Source organism: Carettochelys insculpta, chromosome 28, assembly GCF_033958435.1.
Source record: "Carettochelys insculpta isolate YL-2023 chromosome 28, ASM3395843v1, whole genome shotgun sequence".
Lineage (NCBI taxonomy): Eukaryota > Metazoa > Chordata > Testudines > Carettochelyidae > Carettochelys > Carettochelys insculpta.
The window spans coordinates 741817-764825 of record NC_134164.1 but is presented as its reverse complement, the minus strand read 5'-3'; the positions used below and the strand labels follow the sequence as shown (position 1 = coordinate 764825).

General features: G+C 42.8%; 1 protein-coding gene across 3 annotated transcripts in view; it reads right to left on the bottom strand.

The window, feature by feature from the left end:
- Positions 1–23003, bottom strand: part of FAM117A (family with sequence similarity 117 member A) — a 57997-nt gene extending 34994 nt beyond the window's left edge. The window contains exons 1-5 of one of the 3 annotated variants that reach the window (XM_074979364.1): positions 22918–23003; positions 19093–19228; positions 18345–18499; positions 18139–18266; positions 1544–1638 (exon numbers count right to left, since the gene is read on the bottom strand). In XM_074979364.1, coding sequence (XP_074835465.1) covers positions 1544–1638; positions 18139–18155 — 112 coding nt within the window. In that variant the 5' untranslated portion in view covers positions 18156–18266; positions 18345–18499; positions 19093–19228; positions 22918–23003. Of the gene's footprint in view, positions 1–1543; positions 1639–18138; positions 18267–18344; positions 18500–19092; positions 19229–22355; positions 22375–22669; positions 22804–22917 lie in introns of those variants that run through there. The other 2 variants (XM_074979363.1, XM_074979365.1) reach the window with 2 other exon arrangements.
- Positions 23004–23009: the final 6 nt, after the last annotated feature.

Below are 23009 nucleotides of genomic sequence, written 5' to 3'. Positions count from 1 at the left end.
AACTCAGGATTCCTAATGTCTGACCTCATGTTTAGTCTTTGAAGTGTAAAGCAGATTTTTTAAGAGCAGTTTTAGCCTACTTCTGCTCTCATTGCAGTCAGTAAAACGTGCTTTGTCTTTAAACTAGGAAACCTTAAAAGGAGAGCTCTCTCAACAAAAGTTTTACTAGTATTATTTATTACTAGAAGAACCATAGCTTTTCCCCTTTTCCAGGGGAGATCCAAAAGTCCTCTCTCATCATAGCTTCCCCTTAAAATAATTTTCAAAAATGTGGTGGAAAGAAAGAAAACAGTGAAAGCTAAGAAGTTACCATGGATTCATTCAGAGTTGTAAACATGATATAAAAACAAATTAAAAACAGGTATAGCCAAGGAAGGCAAAGCCATGTGGACTTAAGTGATACATTAAGGTTTGTCTACAATAGCAATTTTTGCACCAGTAGCACTGCACTGATGCAAAGCCTCAAGGCAGATGTGCTATACCAACGTACAGTAGGGCTTGCACTGATGCAACCTGTGCTGCTTTTAAACCAGAGTAACTCACCCTCTAGTGCTGAGTACACAAGCCATTAGTGATGATGTTCTGTACCTCCAGGACTTGTTCCCAGTCCAGGTTTTAGGGTCTAATCCAGCTCCTGTTACCATACCTCAGACCCTCCCTCTCTAGAAACTAATCCTCTGATCTGCAGAGTGCCCTCAACTCAAATGGGCTTTTGGATTATTTACATTCAGTATCTCCCAAACATCCTATGCTACTTGCAGGATCAAGTGCCTAGAAATGTAGATTCTAATTAAAATGAAGGAGCAGCACTTTTAGACTCCAAAGATCATTCCCAGCCCCTTCCTGAAGGTAGATAGTTGTAGTATAGGTCTTTAAACAATTGGGAGAAAAGACAGGATCACTGGACTGCCTGTAGAGAATACGAGAAAATCCAAGATGTTCCAGTTTGTCAGTCCAACATGTGACTACATGATGATAATACACATAGATCAAATCCTATGGAATGAATAAAAACTGACCTTATGGTTAGGCTCCCTATTGTTAATATATTTTGATATCACTTATCTGCCACAGCATTCCGGGCACCTCACAATATATAAAATTTAAAATAAACCACACAACATCCCCATTAAATATTTAATAGTATCCTCAGGAACATGATGAAAGTGGTTAAATGCATTGGGCCAAATTCACATCCTAGTTTATTACTATCAAATGCACTAGATGTATTTGATTCCATTCTGCTTTATGCTCCCCATCTTACTTTTTGGATCCTCTAAGGGAAGAAAAAAAAAAAAAGAAACAAATACACAAGGAAAATTAAGCGACATTTTAAATAGATTAAAACAGCATTAATGAATTGGATGAACCTTGCAAATGCCAGTAAATGCATATGCCCCCACCTTAAGCTATCTTGTACAAGGCAATTCCCAGAGCCTGTAGGACAACAGGACAAGCCAACTTACCATGGGCACAACAACAGAGGGACAACAAAGCAGGTTAGGTACTCCATATTCTCACAGGTCAGATATGCAAGACTTACATGTACTCTTGGTTTTATGCCCAGTGATGAGGTCTGCAACCTGCAGCTCCAGAGCCCCATGCAGCTCCTTAAGGACTTCTTTGTGGCTCCCAATGCTATAATTGAAACGTAAAACAAAAAAACCACACCCTTCAGGTTATTTTTGATAAATGGTGAACGTCTAAAAGCCCAAAGAACAACTCACATCTAAACAGCAAATGATATGTGATCTCAAAACGTCAGGTCACTCCCCCTTAATATGTGTAATGCATTGTGAGATATGGTACTGTATCTGTGCTTTGATTGTGTTGCTAAAAAAAAAAAATCTTGATTTTGAAAAGGAAAAGAAAACTTGTGGTATTCTTGCTGTGAAAGGCAACATGCATTTTAAGAAAGGAAACAAATGAAATGTGAAGTAAAATTGACATAATTAAAGTGGGCTTGGGACTGAAAGTCAGGAAGATAGTGGTACAAACACATCTGTGAAGTGTAAGGAAACAATATATAAAAGGTTTATGAACATTCTGCAGTAAACATGTATCAGATTACAAACCACTGAGTGAACTGTTCTTAAAACAAGGGGTTACAAGTAGTATGACTGGACATTATTTGAGGACCATCTCATATTTACATGCACTGCGGCTCTTGAATTATTACCAAATTTAAAAAGTCTCTTCTCGCTATTTTGGTTACTGACCCCGGCCTAATGCATATTTTCCTGACATAAAGGTAGCTTGTAGTACACAGAGTTAAAGTGATGGCATGACAGCTGCAACATGAGTTTGTCTGTGGATGAGGACAGTTTAAGTGGAATGCTGAAATTTTCTAAAATATAGAATTTTCATGCAAAATAAGACAAACATCTTGCTTACATTGATACTTTCTTCCTCTGCTATCAGCCTCACTTATCGTTTTAAACTTATTCACTATATAATGCCTTCACACCAGTTTTCTATAATTTACACCATTTTCTGTCTGGTAGCTGAAATTCGCAAAGTCCAAAAGTTTTGGGAACGCATTTTCTTTGAAAAGAATCTATTCAGTACAAAAATAAGACCCAGTCCTGTAAATCAGATCCACACAAAAAAGGTAGACCTCTTACACTCAGGTAAATTCAAAGCCTCTGCATGGACTCCAGGGTCCACTCACACAATTCTAAATATCTGTTCTGCAGATAGATTTGTATTTTGTTTTGGCACAAGACCTGTCTGCTTCTATTCCCTTCCCTACCTTTTCGACTCAGCAGGCCAGAGTTTTAAAGAGAGCTTAGCATCCACCAGAACCAAATTTTTACCACTACACCCAAAATCCACATCAACATTTCTTTTGAAATCTGTTTGTAAGTGTCACAACGTGAGCTGCTAGGTGGTGAAAATCTGGCCCTCCAATATTTGGAAGTCTTGTCCTGAAATATTTGAAAACTACAGCTTCTAGAATCTGCTTTCCATTACGTCACCTCTTTGAGTGTAAGGCCGTTCTCCCTTGCATTTCCCACTGCCCAGAAGAGCCGGTCACTGTCTTTGTTCACAACCTCATCCACCCCCTCAAGCCTCAAATATCATTAGAGATCATCTCTCCTGCTCTTGCTTCCATCTGAACTCCATAGTAGTATTTGACACATTTTGTGCAGAAGCTATTATGCAACATATAGTTTTATGTCCCAATCTGAACTGAAAGGTATGATCAAATTGAAAGTTGTGCAATTAATTTTTAGGTTAAGTCACTTTGTTATAAAAATGTACAGTGGCTCTTGTTATCCTGTCCCACATTGGGATCAGATTCTGCCTTATGGGTTCAGACATAATTTTCCTGCTTCCCAATGGGTGCAGACAGGAGGGGATGGTTGATGAGCAGAGAGGAGGGTGTGGTATGCATATCTCACACAGAGGCAGCAGAACCTGGACAGCTGTGGCTTAACTAGATAAGGGGTGGTGGGGTAGCAAAGTAGCCTGAGCTCCACTCTAACATTTCTGGAGACAAGAAAATTTGATGTGAAGGGAGTGAGCAGCTGATCTCTATTAGTAGCTATCACAGCTTAAACAATGCTCCTCACCCTCTTTGTCTCTCTCCCTACTCACAAGGCTGATAGTGTTCCCCATGCAAATGAAAACAAAGGACACAAAATTCTTGCACTGAACTCAATTGCCTTATTTCAAGAAGAGCTCTCTAGAGAGTGTGTGCGCACTTTGCAATACTTCAATTAAATGAAGTGGCGGACACATAGAATTAATCTTCTAATTAAACCACACCTGAACTATAAACTGCAATTTTGTTACTAAATTGTTACTAAATTTTTTTAAAAGAAAAATCTCTTAGTTCAGTCACTCTTAATTGCAGCTACTATAGAATCAGTCCCTTTATGCAAGGTCACAGATAGCCCAGGCCAAGCCTCTGCTAGCACTTCACGCTATAAGAAATGGTGCAGGAGTACCAATTGTGTGGGAAATACACTTGTCTACTACAATCCTACCCCTTCATGGGCATGAATGATTTAGGATAGACTACAGCAGACATGAGCTTTTGCACACAGCTTTCTATATATGTCAAACACCTGCCACCATGGGATTCTGGTCCATGATTGGGGTTCCTAAGAAACACAGTAATACAAAACAATTTATAGAAAATGATAAAACTCTCGTCCCATCCTCTCCCAGAACGACATATTATTCACCTTATTTCACTGCACCAAAGGGAAAGTTATATTACATATTCCCAGATGGCTCTCTTCTGCTGGATGCTGTTTATACAAAGTTCTCCACAGTTATTCTGAGATCTCACAATAGTACTTCAACTTCCTGTTAGAAACTCCCTGAGTCTGTTCTCTTGACAGACCACACACAATCCCCACTACCCTTCCAAAATGTGTGTATGAAATTAAGAGTAAACAGATATCTGTTAGAAACAGTCTTTTCTAGGTTGTTCCTGCATGTTTATACACAAAGCCTTTTCAATAGGAAACCATTGGCCCTGGAAATAACTATACTTTATTATCAAGTTCATTGGGAATAGTATCAAAGGAATTGAAGATGCATGTAAATCAGCTGGGAGTGCCAAGACACAAGAAGAGAGCAGGAGATTGAGGGTAAGAACAGCTTCATAATAAGATCATGGTAAAGAATGGAACTGAGAATGCTGAACAGAGACCAACTGTGACTTGCATTCTCATCATAACTTTTGACTGTTCGCTTTATCGTTCTATTAATCTCTTATCCTTAGTCCACACTTTGTGAAAATTCAATCACCTTTAAAACAATTTCTGCAATTCATGCCTCTTCAGCACTGGTTTTTCCATGCTTTAACACAAATAGATGTCTCCCAGAACTTGAGCTAACAAGATCATGTGTTATAAATACACCTGAGGTGTTTGCAGGCTGCAGTGGGATGCATCTTAATTATGCTCCTTTGAGGAGAAGCAGTGCCCCAGCTCTTCTTCCCAATTTGATCCAGTCATCCCCATCAACTTGTTTCCCCCTGCCCCCCCTATATTCTTAGGCATGGTCCTCACTTTAAAAAGTTAGACTGATGCTGCTACAGCACTCAGGGATGGGAAAATCCACACCCTTGAGCATTGTGACTATGATGAGCTAATCCCCAGGGTAGATTCAGCTGGGATGACAGACGACTGTTTCATTTGACCTAGCTACTGTTGTTCAGGGAGATGGATTTCCTACAACAAAAAACACCTTCCATGACTGTAAAAAGCATCTATATGAGGGGATTACAGTGAAAGTCATAAATGACTTACTCATAGGGTTTCCTGGGGGCATGATTAACTTTGTTCTGTCAACACCCCTAAAATCACCACCTCCACTTACCTGTAAGACTTTTAGGCAGAGCTCCCCAAGAAGGAAAGAAAAAGACCCCGAAGGAAGGATGATTGGTTAAGGAGAGGGATTGAACAGATCATTAACAAGGCTGACAGCGGCAGTATTTGGCATCCTCCCATAAACTGCTAGTTTCAAATTACTCCACAATGGCAAAACAACTAGCTATTATCCATTAAGAGCACTACAGCTATCTTAAAATCTCACCTCAATCAGCTTGGGATTATCACAGCAACAGGAGCAATCATCTACATGTTGTGCATTCAATCTGGATTTCTTCCCTGTCTGCTGCCCTTCCAGAAGTCATTGCTACAGCTCCGAGTACTGGCAGAGGTAAAGCAGTTATGTTTCCGATGTGCTGAATCCTGAACTTAAATATATAGTCATCTCCTCACAATAGGGGTTCTTGAATGCTGTGTTATAAAAAGAACTGAACATGTGGTATATTGCTATTGCAAATGCTAAAGAACCATAAGATTTAGAATCAAAGTTTATTAATCTTACTGTTGTAATTTCTGTGACCTTCCAATCTTGAACAGTTAAGAAGCAGAACTAATGTTCTGCAGAGATCTACTGCAGCCAGCTACCATCCACCCCCTCTCTCTTCACAGAACCCCAGAATGCCAGTTACCTCATCAGAAAGAGAAACTGCATCAGAGCTTCAGAACCCATCAAATTTCTCCTGTGGTATCAAAAGAAAAGTGCTATTCTAGTCAATACTCTCTCAAAGGGTAGCCTTAAAAAATAAATTAAAAAAACCACTGTCTGTTCAGCATTAGTCTCACTTTTTATATTCCATGTGTGTAGGAGCATCTATTTATGTGCAACAGGTTTTTCTCCTGTCACTGCTCTGAGTCACACTAACTCCACATTCCCCCCTCCACACGGCTCTGAATCTGCCTGTCAGTCCCTCAAGTGAAGCCAACAATCTCAGAACAAACAGAGCAAGATCCAGTACCACCCTTTCTGGTCCATCACACAAGTCCCGAATGAGATTAAGTAAATTTCTTGCTGTTTACTATTTAATCTTAGTTTTAATATTTTGATCTGCTGAGCATAGAAGTGAAACTTCAAAGTGCATCTTTTTGCACTAAACAGCCTCTTTCCCTCAGTGTCCTTAGACAAAATTCTCATTCATAGTAAATTGTTACATAAAATGGCTACCTGCCCCGTTCCCCAAAGATGGCTGCCTTTCACTAGTTTGTGCATTCATGTGGTTTGAAATGAAGAGCTCTATAGAATAAAAGACAGCATAACCAATGCTATTTTTTAAAAAATTAGAGGCTTTGACAGATTATTCACCACACAACTAAGATGTCTCATGCTGAATTTAGTGGGACCATTGCCACTGATCTCTCATAAAAAGACAAGGTACTCTAAAACAGAAAATTTGCACTACATTTACAGAAGAAAGGGGAAAAAAGTTTAAGAGGAATTACTGATGTCAGACACTGCCAGTTCAGTAAGGGGAGCCTATAAATGAATCAAGAATGCAACGGTGAGAAGAAGCCAGTACAGCACTCAGGAATCAATGCCAGATAATGCATGGATTCAGAAACTAAAGGGCCTGGTATGAGAAACCATGTGGAACGCTGTCCAGGGGACAGAGTAAGACACCAAATAGCGACACTTTTTGGTTCTCTTCCCAGCTCTGCCACTGAATCACTCTGAGAAAGTCAATATACCCCAACATAACAGGTATAAAAAGTTACCCAACCTCAGAGATTTAACTAATGTTTGTCAAAATGCTTTGAAATCCCCTGGAGAAGGGAGGTTACATTAAATTCAAATTGTCAATAATCACAGAACAACAGATTGCTTAGGAGAATAAATTAAAAGACAGTGGGAAGAAGCATTATATTCCTGGAGCAGGGGGTTGGGGGGACATGGCTTCTGAACTAGTCTATGAGATCCTCTATAGCAAAGTGCCCTTATCTATGGGGCAGTTGCGATCCACAGAGCATTAGTTGGTGGCCTGCAGATAGCTGGCTGGCCACTTGGTGTTGGATTGCTTTGTTTCCAGCTACTAAGCTGCATTAGAATAAGTTAAATATACATTGAATATTTTCCTAATGTTACTTTTACCATCTAAACAGCTGTATTTTTGGCACAGGAATGCTATTCTGTCACAGAGGCAAGATTGGCTCCAAATGACAATTTTTCTATTAAATTGAGTTTCTCATTTTGAAAATGCTTCTGACACCATAAATGAGGAAACAGGTTATAGTACATAGTCTGCCAGTTAGTAAACAGCTCTATATGAAGAAAAGGCAGACGGTGAAAGAAAACAACACATTTGGCCAAGCATAAAAGAGTCTAGAAGTTCCCATGGAAAGAAGGTTGGGGGCTTTTTTGTTTTACTCATGAATAAACTTAAAGCAGGAGTTTTTAAAGGAACTCTGAATTCAAGCTGGCATTCCTGAACTTCTTCCTAAGGTGGCCATCTTGTTGAAGAGCGATTCTGGCAAAATGCAAGCCCACTGGCCGGAACTGTCATCTAGTTTCCCCACATGTTTTGATAACAGTTTGAAAAACAGTAGAAACAGGACATGTTATTGGCCCAACTCATCACTGCACTGGTGTAATGCAGGGTAGAGTGGGCACAAAATGCTAGCAGCCATATTTGGTAACATTTTACACATATGGGTGACTACAAAAGGCATAGTGTAATGAAGAATTGGGATCACCATTCAAATACTAAAACACTGCAAACCAGATTGTGGCCCAGTACACCCACTGACGCCAGGAAAAGTGATCAGCTGTAACCAAGGACATGATCCGTAATTATAATTTTTTTAAATTAATAAAGTCAAACCACTATTTAGATTGGTAAGAAATTCACAGTCTGTGCTACTCATCCATGTTGCCTGGGTCAATATTAGCGGAAAATGACTGCCCACAGGATAGGGTCAGAAATGCCAAACAGGATAAACAATTTAATCTCCCGTCCCATGTGTGTAATAGTTTCATTCCTGGTGAAATGTTTCTTACCCATGTGAATATTTGGGCCATAGGTCTGAATAAAATGAATAGAGTTTTCCTTTAAGAAAGTGTGCAAAGGACTTGATTGATCAGGAAACAAGTCATTAACATCAGTGCCAAGCAGTTGGAGAACACTGCCCAGATTGGAAGGAATGCATTAAAAGGAGCAGGTCATGAATTCAAAAGAAGTCAAGAGGATACAAAAAAAACATGCAAATTTGATGGAGGTGGGGCAGAAAAGGCATAAAACATCTGGCCCATTGTGAGGAGCTTTTACTCTACTTTGCAGAATAATTAGTTTCACTATGGACCTACTTAATAAATTCAATTATCGCATAAGAATCTGGAGTGAAGGAGAGGCAGGGGGAAGGACCAGGAAATCTGGCTGTATGCAGCTGCAGGCTGAGTGAAAACTTTTCCACTTTCAGCAAAGCAGACACTGGATGGCTTTCCATTACACTACAAGTCAGGTAGGCCAAACTGGCCTGGACCTTGCTCCTGGATGCCAGAAAATGCTGGCTCCACAGAACTCCCTGAATGCCAGAGCCACAGCAGAAGAAGTGATTGTGAGGTTCTGTCGGAGTTGCCTGCAGTATCTTTGTCTACCTAAAATTGACTGTGCCCTGTAAAACTTCAAATTCACTAAGTGGCAGACGGCCAAGACTGTGCCTTGACTTTGAAGATTTTTTGTAGCTATTCTTACATTTAAATCCAGATCCTCATTTGGAAAAGGAACTCAGGGTAGCCAGACAAAAGGATCCTGAGCTGCCCTCTGCCTTGTTGGAGATCAGAGCAGAAAGAGTATGAGGAAGAGGCATCCTATCCATCTTCCAGCTGTGCCTACAGTCCTTCCAGCAAACACTCTCAAAACTAGAGTCTCCTTTGCATCGAACAGCTGATGAATATTTTAATGGCTAAATCTATGAATAACTACCTTGTGCCAACATGGAAATGAATCCAACATCCTAGACCAGGCGTGTCCAACCCGCGGGCCGCATGCGGCCCCACAAGATCGTAAGCTTTTAACATTATGTGATTTATATACATTAACTATATTATATATTTTATACGCAGCCCAAGACAATTCCTCTTCACTCAGTGCGGCTCAGGCAAGCCAAAAAGTTGGACACCCATGTCCTAGACCATCTTCATGACTTCGACAGTGGGGCTATTCACAAGTTCACTCAAACTGGGCCTAGGCATGGAAAGTGCCAATGGCCTCTTGAGAAATCCTTGGCACCCCCAACTCCAACTGAAGTGGAGCCTCAACAGCTTGCAGAGTCAGGCCTATTGCTGTGAAATTGAACGTACAAATAACTAACTTACAAGGATCAAGACAGTAAAGCAAGGGTGGCCAACTAGTTAGGGATTAAGACACAGAGCACAAAGAACATGTATATTTATTTATCTCTAACGAAGTGACTCAGACCTCCTCCCTCCCCAGAGCCAGAGCCCCCCAACCCATGCTCTAACCCAATCCCCCTCCCCAAGAGCCAGGCACCCCCAGCTCCCTGATATAACACAATCCTGCACCCCCCATTTTGCCCCAACCCTCTCCCAGAGCCAAGCACCGCCAGCCCCCTGCTATAACCCAATCCCCCACCCCTTCTCCAGAGCCAGGCACGCCCAGTCCTGCTCAAACTTGATGCTGGAGACTCAGAGCCACCATGCACTTCTCCCACCAAGCACTGGGGTTTGTGCACACAGAGTGGAGAACTGCACTCCCGGCACACGACTGAGCAGGAGCCACATTTAATTGCTCAAAGAGCTGCACGTGCCTTGAGAGTCACAGGTTGGCCACTCCTGCAGTAAAGAATCAGGCTTAAAATTCCTAGCCAGCAACACCCACTTGGCAGCACCTAGACACCATCATCCATGAAGGAGAGATGCTTTTGTGAAAGACAGTGACAATTTGTCATGTACAATCCAAAGACCTCTCTAGGGACCACACACGCGAGTATGAAAATTGTCCTAGCATTACTTGCTTGGGAATTAGAAGCTTTTCTGCTGCAGCTCTAATTAATAGAGCTGTTAAACTAAGAAAAGAGAAGCAGATTTATGACAACTCCGTGAAGCTAGAAAAAGCACTGATTGAAACTATTGATAAACACTTAGGCTATGTCTAGATTGCAGAGACCTGTCAGCAAAAGATACATAAATTGGGCAATGCATTTCTGCATTTTTTGCCAACAGTTCTGTTGGAGAGGCTTTTCCAACATTTGGACTGTCTACAAGGGGCTAAACATTGGAAAAACCCCCTCTGTTGAGACATCCTTTGATCCTCCTGGAATGAGGTGTACAGGGATGTTGACAGAATGCTCCTGAATGGCAGATCTCTTCTGACAGATCTTGTCTGGACACACACTTTGTTGACAAAACTTCTGTCAACAGAAGCCTGAAATCTAGACGTAGCCTCAGAGAAGTGTGTTAATGAGAAAAGGGGAAGTTGTTAGACATTCACAGCAGTAACCCAGTACCTCAAAAATGGTACTAAATCATTAGTCTTGTTGCTGCTAAATAGCTGTGATAGCTCTCCCATCGGCTCTTAGAGCTCACTACCTGGATTAGTTGTATGTAAGCAGACAAGACTTTTGGATGGGTGGGGGAACCAAAACCAAAGCAGTTACTACCTGTTCTTTAAACTACTGTTCTTCCAAGAGGCATTGTGTGCATCTATTTCACTGCTGGTGATGTACGTGCCCAGGGTATCAGAGTAAGAGGTTCTGTCACCTAGCGGTACCCAATAGGATGCTACACGTGCCCTTTGCTGCTTTGTACTGCTGAACAATGGGAAAAGAGCAGAGCCACCCCAGACTTCCAAAAAGCTCCATCTTACCAGATGGACTCCAATATAGAAGGAAAAGAGGAGAGGTTACATATGGACAAGTGCAACAATTCAAAGAATAGTTACCAAATAAGTTAACAGTTTTTACTTCATCTAGTGATTGAGAGTCACCTGATGTGGTATGGACATGCCAACAGTTCAACATAGAGACCACCCACTGAAGGATTACTTGTTCAAGCTTGGCATCCGAATACTGAGATACAATGTGAAGAGTTAAAAAGATGTGTACTGATGATCAAGGGGCAGTTCTACAAATGTTTTGATACTTGAGGGGAAAAAAGCTATGGAAGCTGCTTGAGATCTTTTAGAGTGTGCTACAATCCTGCTTGAAGGGGATTCATGGGTATGTTATGCCACAGACATGTTCAGGACATTCATGACAAAGTCCTCTGCAACAGGACTGGAAAGCTTTTCATCCTGTCTACAGCTGGCATGCCTGGCTGGGAAGATGACCTAAAAGACCTAATTCTATCCAACTAAAAAGTGAACGTGTGGATCTGTATGAAAGAGAAAAATCAGGCTTCGGAAAGAAAGTAAGTAAGTTTCCTGAGGCAGAATTCTCATACTTACTTTAGCCAGAAATGTTGAATGCAGATGTAGGTATACCTCGTCCTTACAGAAAAAAAAAACAAAAAAAACCACACACACACACCCTACCTGCATAAGGAGGGTCAGCAACACTAGTAATCTCTCATACGTAATAGTTACCAAAAATGCTATTTTCATAGACTGTCGTCCTGAAAGATCACTTCTAGTTACAGTGGAAGTGTCAAAGAAGTTCCACAGCGTGGATCAGCAGATTGGAGTATCAATGCTGGCAAGGCTAAACAATACTCTGACGATCATGCAAGAATCACAGAATACTAGAACTGGAAGGGACCTCGAGAGACCATCAAGTCCAGCCCCCTGCCACCATGGCAGGACCAAGTACTATCTAAACCATCCTTGACAGACATCTATCTAACCTGTTCTTAAATATCTCCAGCGATGGAAATTCCACAACCTCCCTTGGCAATTTATTCCAGTGTTTGACCACCCTGACAGTTAGGAACTTTTTCCTAATGTCCAACCTAAACCTCCCTTGCTGCAGTTTAAGCCCATTGCTTCTTGTTTTATTCTCAGAGGCCAAGAACAACAAGTTCTCCCTCCTCCTTATGACACCCTTTTAGATACTTGAAAACCACTATCATGTCCCCCCTCAGTCTTCTCTTTTGCAAACTAAACAAGCCCAATTCTTTCAGCCTTTTTTCATAGATCATGTTCTCTAGACCTTTAATCATTCTTGTTGCTCTTTTCTGGACCCTTTCTGATTTCTCCACATCTTTCTTGAACTGTGGTGCCCAGAACTGGACACACTACTCCAGCTGAGGCCTAACCAGTGCAGAGTAGAGCGGAGGACTGACTTCTTGTGACTTGTTCACAACACACCTCTTGAGCTTGAGCCATGCCAAGGGGGTAAAAAAAAAAAAAAAAAAAAAAAAAAAAAAAGTAGTTATGTAGTAGCTTATCTTTCAAAGAAAATAGAAAAAAGTGTGTCACCAAACCCTGACTGTGACCTGCACTAGAACAACAAAAGATGTCCTATTCTGTTAAGCAACAAAACAGGTCCACCTGAAGGGCCCTCCAGATTTGAAAAAAATCATATGATGTTTGGCCTGACAAATCACTTGTGATCTCGACTGAACAATCTGCACCAAGCTGTCCTGAACCCCAAGAAGGTGGTATGCTTTCAGATGAGTTAACCGAGTGATACAAAACTCTCATAAAAAGGTAGTCTGTCCTGGGCCTTCCCTGTCTGCTCAGGTACAATATCACAGTGCTGTCCATGAAGTTCCCCTAGCACAAAGGAAGGGTGGGGTAGGGGAGTCAGCAAGAGAGGCAAATGTACCTCCCACTTTTGCGGCCAGAAACTGAGTTTGTAGGTTTCTTAGGTGAATTCCTCAAGCTGAGAAGTTTTCTTAACCAGACTCAACATGGGTAAGGTTGGAGCAAAGGGAACTCCTATACATATGTTGGCCATATCCATTCAACACACCAAAAAGGCTAGCACTTCTACAGGCACAGAAATTAGCATCCACAGGACATGATGGGCTGGAAAGTACAGACTTTAATCTGCCTTGCAGCTTTCCAAGATGAAAGTTACAAGACTTCCATGTGGCATGCTGAAGCACGTACATGCAAGAAGCCACGTGCTCCAGTAGTCTGAGACCAATTCTCACTGTTGGAAATAGATGAGCTTTGAGATCTCTGGAAATATTTAACAGTCTGGAATTTGGCTCGAGGTGAGAACCTGGCTACTGTAGAATCCAAGAGCACCCTCTATAAATTCTGTTATTTTAAACTAGGGAAAAGATCACAGTTCTCATTCATCAGACTCAGAATACTGAAGAGAGACTGGATCCCAGATAGACTGGCTCCTATCTAGATCTTGGATTGACCTCATAACATGCCAGTCATCCAGATAAGGAAGTAGTTGCACACCGGCTTTCCTTAGGAACTCATCTACCACCACCATGCATTTCATAGGGCAGCAGACTGGTGGAAAGGTAGGACTATGAACTCAAAATGGATGTTACTAAAATTTCTGGTCAGCAATCTCCTGTGGCTTTGATGGATTGCCATAAAGAAATATGAATCCTTCTATACTAGTTGCCTGGGGTTCACTATGGGTGGAGGGGATGGTACAAGCCAGAGTGACCATATTTATTCATGTTTAACAAATCCAGTAGGAATGTGAGGCCTCTTTTTGCCTTTGGAATGGTATGAACAGAAATCCTTCCCTTGTTAAAGAGGGGGAAATCTTTTTCATGGTTCCTAAAAAGAGAAGAGACTGCACTTGTCAGAGTAGGACAGACTCATGAGAGCAGTCTCTGAAGGACGGACAAGCAACAGGTGGGAGAGGGGGAATGGAAATAAACTGTAGGGTATATGCATTCCCTAGTACTTCAGTTCCATCAAGCTATGGTAATATGGCACAAAGCACATAGGAAGTGGCTATCACCTGCAGGGGGGGGACGGAGGACAAAAAACTGGTACATCACAATATGGTACTGAGTCCTTTTAAAAGAGTTATGTAAATTCTGTAGTTATCCCGGACAGGTGAGCAATTTCAGGGATATTGGTGTCATCAGTTGAGGAGGAGGAAGACCACAAAGGAAACTGAGGCTGATCCTCCTGTAAAAGTTATAGGTTCCAAAGACTGAAGTTCTTGTTTAATCTCTGTACCGACACAGACAGACAACAAGAACTTCATGGATGTCCTCATGCAAGCACGCATAATCACCTGCTTGACAGGCCGAGAATCTGGGACCATCTGGAAGTGGGAGGCATGCCCTCTGGGATCACTTACGGCCATGAGTACAGCATGTTAGCTACAACAACTGACCGTAGAGTCATTGGCTCTAAACATCTGGTAGGTAGCAACAACAAAATACCCTTGACGAAGGAAAAAGAGAGGTGCCATTGCCTCCCTCAGTCTCTGAGAAGGAGCCAGAGTTGCCTAACCATGAAAATACTGTGCTAGATGATGCTGATGTCAAGGGATATCTCTTTAGAGATTTCAGCACCAGGAAAAGCATACTGGTTGTATCCCTGGACTGCATTAGTCAAGAAAATGCTGCACATTCTGAAAATATAGGTCCTCCCCTCACTGCTGAGAGCTAATCATGAGTCATAGGTAGGTCCATAGCTGGGGCCTGAGGATCCACCAACCAGCTTGTTTCCTGGACCTACAGAGGGTATCGCTGAAAGGTAGAGTAGGTCTTTTGCTGCTATAGAGGTATTCTAGCATTTTTCTGTTACTTCTGTTGTTGCACTGAAGGAGTCAACTCCTGGTATTGGTGCCCAGGCTGTTAAGAGGCTGGTACCTGAAAGAATATTTTCCCAGATGATTGTCTGCCCTGTCCTCCAGATGGATCTCTACTTGATTGTTTAATGGAGTCAAACATCTGCTCTTAGAATTTGATCTTCTATGCTTCTCTCTGGACACCAGGGTAGGGATCAGTACCAACATTCAGAAGCTATGTCCAAAGGAGCAGTTTTCATTGATGCTGAGTACTTGGTGTGTCCCCCAACAGAATCACAGGGCTGGAAGGGACCTCAGGAGGTCATCTAGTCCAGCCCCCTGCTTCAAGCAGGATCCACCCCCACTAAGTCATCCCAGCCAGGACCTTGTCCAGCCAGCACTTAAAAACCTCAAGGGATGGAGAATCTACCGCCTCTCTAGGCAATGCATTCCCATGCTTCACCACCCTCCTGGTGAGGTAGTTTTTCCTATTATCTAACCTACACCTCTCCCTCTTCAACTTCAGACCATTACTCCTTTTTCTGCCATCTGACACCACAGAGAACAGTTTCTCACCCTCCTCTTTACAGCTCCCCTTCAAGAAGTTGAAGGCTGCTATTAAATCACCCCTTAAGTCTTCTCTTCTGTAAACTAAACAAGCCCAAATTCCTCGGCCTATCCTCATAGGTCTTGTGCTCCAGCCTCTTAATTGTTTTTGTTGCCCTCTGCTGAACCTGCTCCAGCAAATCCACATCCTTTTTATACTGGGGGGCCCAAAACTGGACACAATATTCAAGATGTGGCCTCAACAGTGCTGAACAGAGGGGAATAACGACTTCTCTAGTTCTCCTCAAAATGCTCCTCCTAATCCACCCTAGTATGCTGTTAGTCTTCTTGGCTACAAAGGCACACTGTTCACTCATATCCAGCCTTTCATCCACTATAACCCTTAGGTCACTTTCCATCGTACTGCTGCTGAGCCAGTCAGTCCCCAGCCTGTAACAATGCTTGGGATTCTTCTGCCCCAGATGCACCAATCTACATTTCTTCTTGTTGAACAGCATCAGATTTCTTTTGGCCCACCCCTCCAATGTATCCAGGTCACTCTGGATTCTCTCTCTTTCCTCCAACATATCTACCTCTCCCCCTAGTTTTGTGTCATCAGTAAACATGCTGAGGGTGCAATCCAGTCCCTCATCCAAGTCATTAATAAAGATGTTGAACAACACTGGCCCCAGAACTGAGCCTTGCAGCACTGCGCTTGAAACCAACCACCATCTAGATATTGAACCACTGACCACTATCCGTTGGGCCTGACCATCAAGCCAGCTTTCTATCCATCTTATAGTCAAGGGATCCAATCCATATTTCTTTAACTTATAGACAAGAATGCTGTGGGAGACCCTATCAAAAGCTTTGCTGAAGTCAAGGTATATCACATCCACTGACTTCCCCATGTCCACAGAGCTTGTTACTTCGTCATAGAAGCTAATCAGATTGGTCAGGCAGGACTTGCCCCTGGTGAATCCATGTTGGCTACTTTTGATCACTTTTCCCCTCTTCCAAGTGCTCCAAAATGGATTCCTTCCATTATTTTCCCAGGGATTGAGGTAAGGCTGACCAGATCTATAGTTCCCTGGATCATCCTTTAAGGATGGGCACTACGTTAACCTTCTTCTAGTCATCCGGTATCTCCCCCGATCTCCAAGAGTCTTCAAGGATAACGGCCAAAGGTTCAGCAATGTCTTCTGCCAATTCCCTCAGTACCCTTGGGTGCATTAAATCCAGATCTATGGACTTGTGTACATCTAGTTTTTCTAGATAGCTCAGAACTTATTCCTTCCCCACAGATGGCTGCCCTCCACCTTCCCATACTGCATTGTCTAGGACCGTCATGTGGAAGTTGACTTTGTCCGTGAAGACTGAGGCAAAAAAAAAAAAAACACAAAAACACACACCACAAACCACTGAGTACTCCAGTTTTTCCTACATCTGTCACTAAGTTACCTCCCTCATCCAGTAATGGCCCCACACCTTCTCCGATAACTGGTTTATTGTTAACATGCCTGTAGAAACCCTTCTTACTACTCTTCACATCCCTTGCCAGCTGCAGTTCCAGTTGTGCTGTTGCTTTCCAGATTACTGCCCGGCATTCTCCAGCTGTATATTTATGCTCCTCAGTCAGCTGTCCATGTTTCCATTTCTTGCATGCATCCTTTCTGAGTTTAAGCTGACTAAGGATTTCCCCGTTAAGCCAAGCTGGTTGCCTACCATGTTTGCATTTCTTACTATGCAGCAGGATACTTTGTTCCCCTGCCTTTAGTAAGGCTTCTTTAAAATACTGCCAGTTCTCTTGAACTCTTCCCCCCCGCCATCTTTGTTTCCCAAGGAATCCTGCTCATTCGTTCTCTCAGGGAGTCGAAGTCCGCTCTCCTGAAATCAAGGGTCTGTATGGTACTGCTCACCTTTCTTCCTTTTGTCCAGATCCTGAAATCTACGATCTCATGGTCGCTGTAGCCCAGGTTTCCTCCCACTTCTATTTCTTCTACTAGTTCTTCCGTTTGTAAGCAGTAGGTTAAGTTGGAACCGACCAGGGGCTGTGTGCACCAGCACTTGTACCAAGAAGTTATCCCCCACATTCTCCAAATACTTCCTGGATTGTCTGTGTGCTGCTGTATTGGTCTTGCAACAAATGTCTGGATGATTAGTCTCCCATGAGAACCAGGGCCTGTTTTGGAAGCTTCACGTAGCTGCCTGAAGAAAACCTCATCTGTCTCATCTCCCTGATCCAGCAGTCTATAGCAGACACCAACTACAACATCTCCTCTAAGTTTAACCCACAGACACAACTGAATTTTCTCCCTCCTCATACTGGAGCTCTGAGAAATCATACTGCTCCCTCACATGAAGCACAATTCCTCCTCCTTTTCTCCCGTCTGTCCTTCCTGAACAGTTTATAACCTTCCATTACCGTGCTCCAGTTATGCATATCGTCCCATCAAGTCTCTGTTATTCCAACCACCTCATACTTCGACTGTGCCAGGGCCTCTAATTCTTCCTGTTTGTTCCCCAGGCTTCTGGCATTTGTGTACAAGCATCTTAGAGAAGTGGCCGATTGGCCCACTTTCTCCTCTTCACCCAGGAAACCCACTTGATTCTTCCCTCCTCCTTCCCCACTTACCTCAGGGCTTGTGTCATCTTCCCCCAGCGAACCTAGTTTACAGCTCTCCTCGCTAGGTTTGCAAGCCTGCCTGTAAAGATGCTCTTTCCTCTCTCTGTGAGGTGGATCCCATCTCTTCCCAGCAATCCCTGTTCATGAAAAAGAATCCCACGGTCAGAGAAACCAAATCCTTCCCTGCTACACCACCTACGCAACCATGCATTTACCTCTGCGATTTGACGATCCCCACGCAGACCCCTTCCTTCCACAGGGAGGATAGATGAGAACACCACTTGTGCACCGTATTCCTTGATCTTCCTTCCTAGGGTTACATAATCCACTGTGATCTTGTCAAAGTTGCTCTTAGCTGCATCATTGGGTCCTGCATGGAGAAGTAGGAAGGGGTAACAGTCTACAGGTTTAACAATTTTTGGCAGGGGCTCAGTAATATCCTGGATTCTAGCTCCAGGCAAGCAGCAAACTTGCCTGGATTCTAGGTCTGGACAGCAGATAGATGACTCCATTCCTCTTAGGAGGGAGTCCCCGACCACCACCACCTCTCTTTTTCTCTTAGGGGTGGTGGTCATAGAACTCCCATCCCTAGGGCTGCATATCCCATGCCTTAGAAACCATGGGGACTCTTTCAGATCCAATCCCTGTGAGGTATCAGCCCCAATTATCTCTGCTGTATCACCTGCGGAGAGAAGCTGAAAGCAGTTACTTAACTCCACTGGAGATGGAGAGATCTGAACTGGTTCTCTCCTAATGGAGGTAACATGCTTCCAGTTCTCCTCCTTGTTTTGGGGAGTCTGCTGTTCCTGCAGTATTATCTGTTGCCTTCTATCCAGAAAGTCTTCACCCTCTTTGATGGGCCTGAGGGTTGATATCTGCTCCTCAAGTCCTTTAACCTTTCAGGTCCTTTAACCCCAAAGACCTACACAGGGCAGTATCCAAGAGTACATGACACAGCCTTACCTCTCCGTTCTTTTTTGTCCAGGGCTGAAGTCCTGCAAATCAGGCAGCAGTCAGGAATGCGACCCTCTCTGAGGCACTTTGGACAGGCAGAATGAGGGTCACTCAATGGCACAGGTTTCTTGTGGCCTGAACAAGGCTTAAAACCCAAAGAACAAGTTATATTCCAATACTAGGAATTGATACCCAGTGAAAAGAGGGAATCCATGCTCCAATAACAACAAAGAAAACCTATACTAAACTAACACTAGCAAATACCATTTACTATTCACAGAACAAAAGGCAATTTTCCTGCAAAGGGAAAACCTGCAGCAGCAAGTCGATGCGCTCTGACTACCAATCACAATGGTAAGAAGGAACTGAGAAGAGTCTGGGTGGGGTGGCCAAGATCTTTATATCAAAAATGTAGCAGCACAAGGTAGTAAAGGGTACAGGTACTGCTCCAAAAGCTGCTACAATCTCATTCTGGCTCTCTCTCTCTCTCTCTTTCTGGCTCAGGCTCTCTCTAATGGAATGGATATGTGCAATCATTTGTTTCTACTTCACCTAAATGTACTGCTGCCGGTCAAGTGACCCCTTAATCTCTCACTAAAAATAAACCCCATCATGGCAACTAACAAGGCAGAATAACACAACACTTCTTGCATAGTACTTTGCAACTGAAGTCTGTGAAGTGCTCTATACACATTTACTAAGCCTCAGGACACCTCTGTTAAGGTAGGTGTGTATTATCCCTATTGTATGGGTGGGCAATCTAAGACATCTTTAAATGATTTGGCAAGCCTGTAAACAGAGCAAGGTACAGAACTCCAGTTTCGTTCAACTCAGTCTTCTATCCTAACCACTACATAGCACTGTTTCTCTAGATATTAGGAAGACTGACTTTTCTTCTTAGTCAGGTTGTTTTTCAGGAATGCTTTTCCTTTCACCTCTTACAGTTGCTGCTACTGTTAAGATTTGGAGAGTACATCTCAATTCCTTTCAATGAAATAGGATCCTCAGTCACTCTGGAAAATTTAAGTTAGGCTTCTAAGCCATTTAGGTGCTTCTGAAAATTTAACAAAAAGTTACTCCAGAAAATTCTTAATTTTCAGTCCTGGTTATAAGGGACCACAGGGCTCCATCCCCAGAATCTCTGCCACAAATGTTTTTCCTTCATGGATAAAAGCTAATCTGATTACAGCAGATAACTGAATCAGATCCAACCCTTTCATATCTACAAGGATGAATAAATTGCTTCAAACAGTGACATCTAGTGGAAAAGCCATGTCAATCCAGAAATGACATATCCAGAAATGCCTTATTCCAATATTAGGTAAAAAAGTATATTAGACAGGCTTCAAACTCTCTCAAAGAGTTAATGGGCACAAAACAGACATCAAAACACTCCTGATCCACAAACCAGTTAGTCTACATTTTAATGGAGTGGGCCACTCTGTTAATGACTTAAGAGTCTGCGTTTTATTGAAGAAGAATTTCCAGTCTGCTTTACAAAGAGAAGCTGCTGAACTCTCTTTCATATTCAAATTCGACACATTAACACGTGGTTTGAGCCAGGATGCAAATTTTCTGGGACATTATCGGGGCTCTTTGGCATACTTGGCTTAACCTAATTCTTGACTTCCCTCCCCCCGCCCCCACCCCTCTGCTCTCTAATTTGCTCACCTTAATTTTTTTTCTCATTTGTCAACTTTGATTACTGTTTTGGTTCTCTATGCCTTAAATATTGAGTGTGTTCTGGTATGGTTATGGTCTGAAGAAGTGGGTCTGTCCCACAAAAGCTCACCTAATAAATGATTTTGTTAGTCTTTAAAGAGCTACTTGACTGCTTTTTTGTTTTGATAATATATAGACTAACACAGCTCCTTCTCTGTTACTAGGTAAAGAAGGAAATTCCTGAAACGCTCAACACAGAAAGAAAGAGTCCTCCTTCTGAACCAGCCCACTGCTCTGCAAGGGAATTTAGTTCAAAACACAATGGCCAAAAAACAAAAGGAAATAGGCAAAAGTCCTCCCCAAACATGGTCCCAATCCCTAATATGTCTTTAAAAGGTCACTGTGCTAGTGAAAGAGAGAGAGATTGTACTACAGTCTGAAATAAGCATCACACGTACAGGCACAACAAACTTTTACTATACAGCTCAGCCAATGCACCTCAGAACTGATTTCCAACTCCCTGGATTACAGCCCCACTCCTTCCCTCCCAGCTACATAAACATCTCTAATCCAGAACTCTCACATCCAATAAAATCTGTAATGCAGCATGAGTTTAAGTTTGCCAGATGACCCCTTATCATGGGTGTGGCCAAGTTTCCACTGGTCCCATAAAGTTTGTTTGCAACCACCAGTTTTGGCTCTCAGGGTCCTGTCCTGTTATTTAGCTGTAATTTACCCCAAACACATTCTAAGAGCCCAGTAAGCAGCAGAAGTGTTGGTAATGCTGCTAGACTATATTGACCGTCAGTGGTCCAACAACTTCTCAGACCGGTCAGGTCTCAAGTGTGCTGGATTAGAGAGATTTAACCTGTATTAAAATGCCATAGAGTCACACCCCTACACCTTATTATAATGGTAAACATTTCTAGCAGAGGTCTGGTCTTATTTACAGCATCTCGTAAGACTATTATGAGTTTTTTTAAAGGCACTTTGAGATATTTGTAAAGCCATATGGTGTTAATTAAACATAACATTATAAATTATTATGGGGATAATCAAACATTACAATAACCTTTTAATTCATTAACTATTTTCCACAAAGCCATTAGAAATCTGTTTAGCTAAGCAGGAGATGAAGGAATTACAATTTTAAAAATTTAACATGTCCCCTGTTTCTTTTAATTTGACATTATTTGTGACTGACACCCAAACTTTCTATTTAGAATATTTCTTTCTCAGGCTTGCAACAGACTAACAAAATAATTATTAGATAATAGTATAGATTTAACTTATTCATTTAGACATATTGCTAAATTAATGGGTCATTCCTAAAAATCCATATAGGAAGTATTATTAGCCTCATCTGAAAGATAGGAAAATGTCACACAGCATCCCAATGCCAGAGTAAGGAAAAGCAGAAGCTAAAAATAATGGGGAAATTGGAGGTTCTTAGCTTATTATTCAAAATTTCACCCCAAATTGTCACGATGGGCAAAGTTTTCAAAAGCACGTATGTGATTTTAACAGCGATGTTCCCAATAGTAATGAACACACATAATTCTCGGGCCATTCTAAGACCCTGAAACTGGCTCGTTTATGCGCCGGCTCACCGAGCTCCGAGCGCGCTGTCATTTGTGAGCTGTGACGTGAAGAGTAGCTAAGGCTCCAATCCGCTCCAGCCCCCACGCTCGCGCTGCCATCCCCCGCTGGGTGGCGGGGAGAGAAACGGACTCGAGAGCCATGTTTCCCAGTCCCCTGCCTCACCCCCACCTCAACAGCAGGTATCCGAGCTGCGTGTGGAGGGGCCAAGGAGGAAGCCCCATAAGCCCCCGATGGTCAGGAAGAGAGACGGGCCTGGTGGAGCATCGGCGGCGTGGGACCCTCCTAACTCCCCGTGCCCCAAAGGCAAATCAGCGATACTCACCGCTAAACCAGCGGAGGTCTATTGCCAGCAGCCAAAATGGCGGCTCAGGGGTTCAGAGACACCAGGCCTTATTGGGCAGCATCGTGTCCGAATTCCAAACGCCCCTTCGAACGTCAAGCCTCCATAGAGCCGGCGCCTTCTTAATGCCCTGAACCAAGATGGCGGGTAACCCTGCCCTCGGAAAAGGCCGGGCCCGCATCCAAAATGGCCACCACCAGCTTCATCGCTAATCGAGCCTGACTCCTTACCTGTCCGAATCCAAGATGGCGCCGGCAGCTAGCGTGAGGCTCGATGCGAGTCACGTGACAGGGGTGTGGATCGTGTCCCGGCGGAAGCGTGA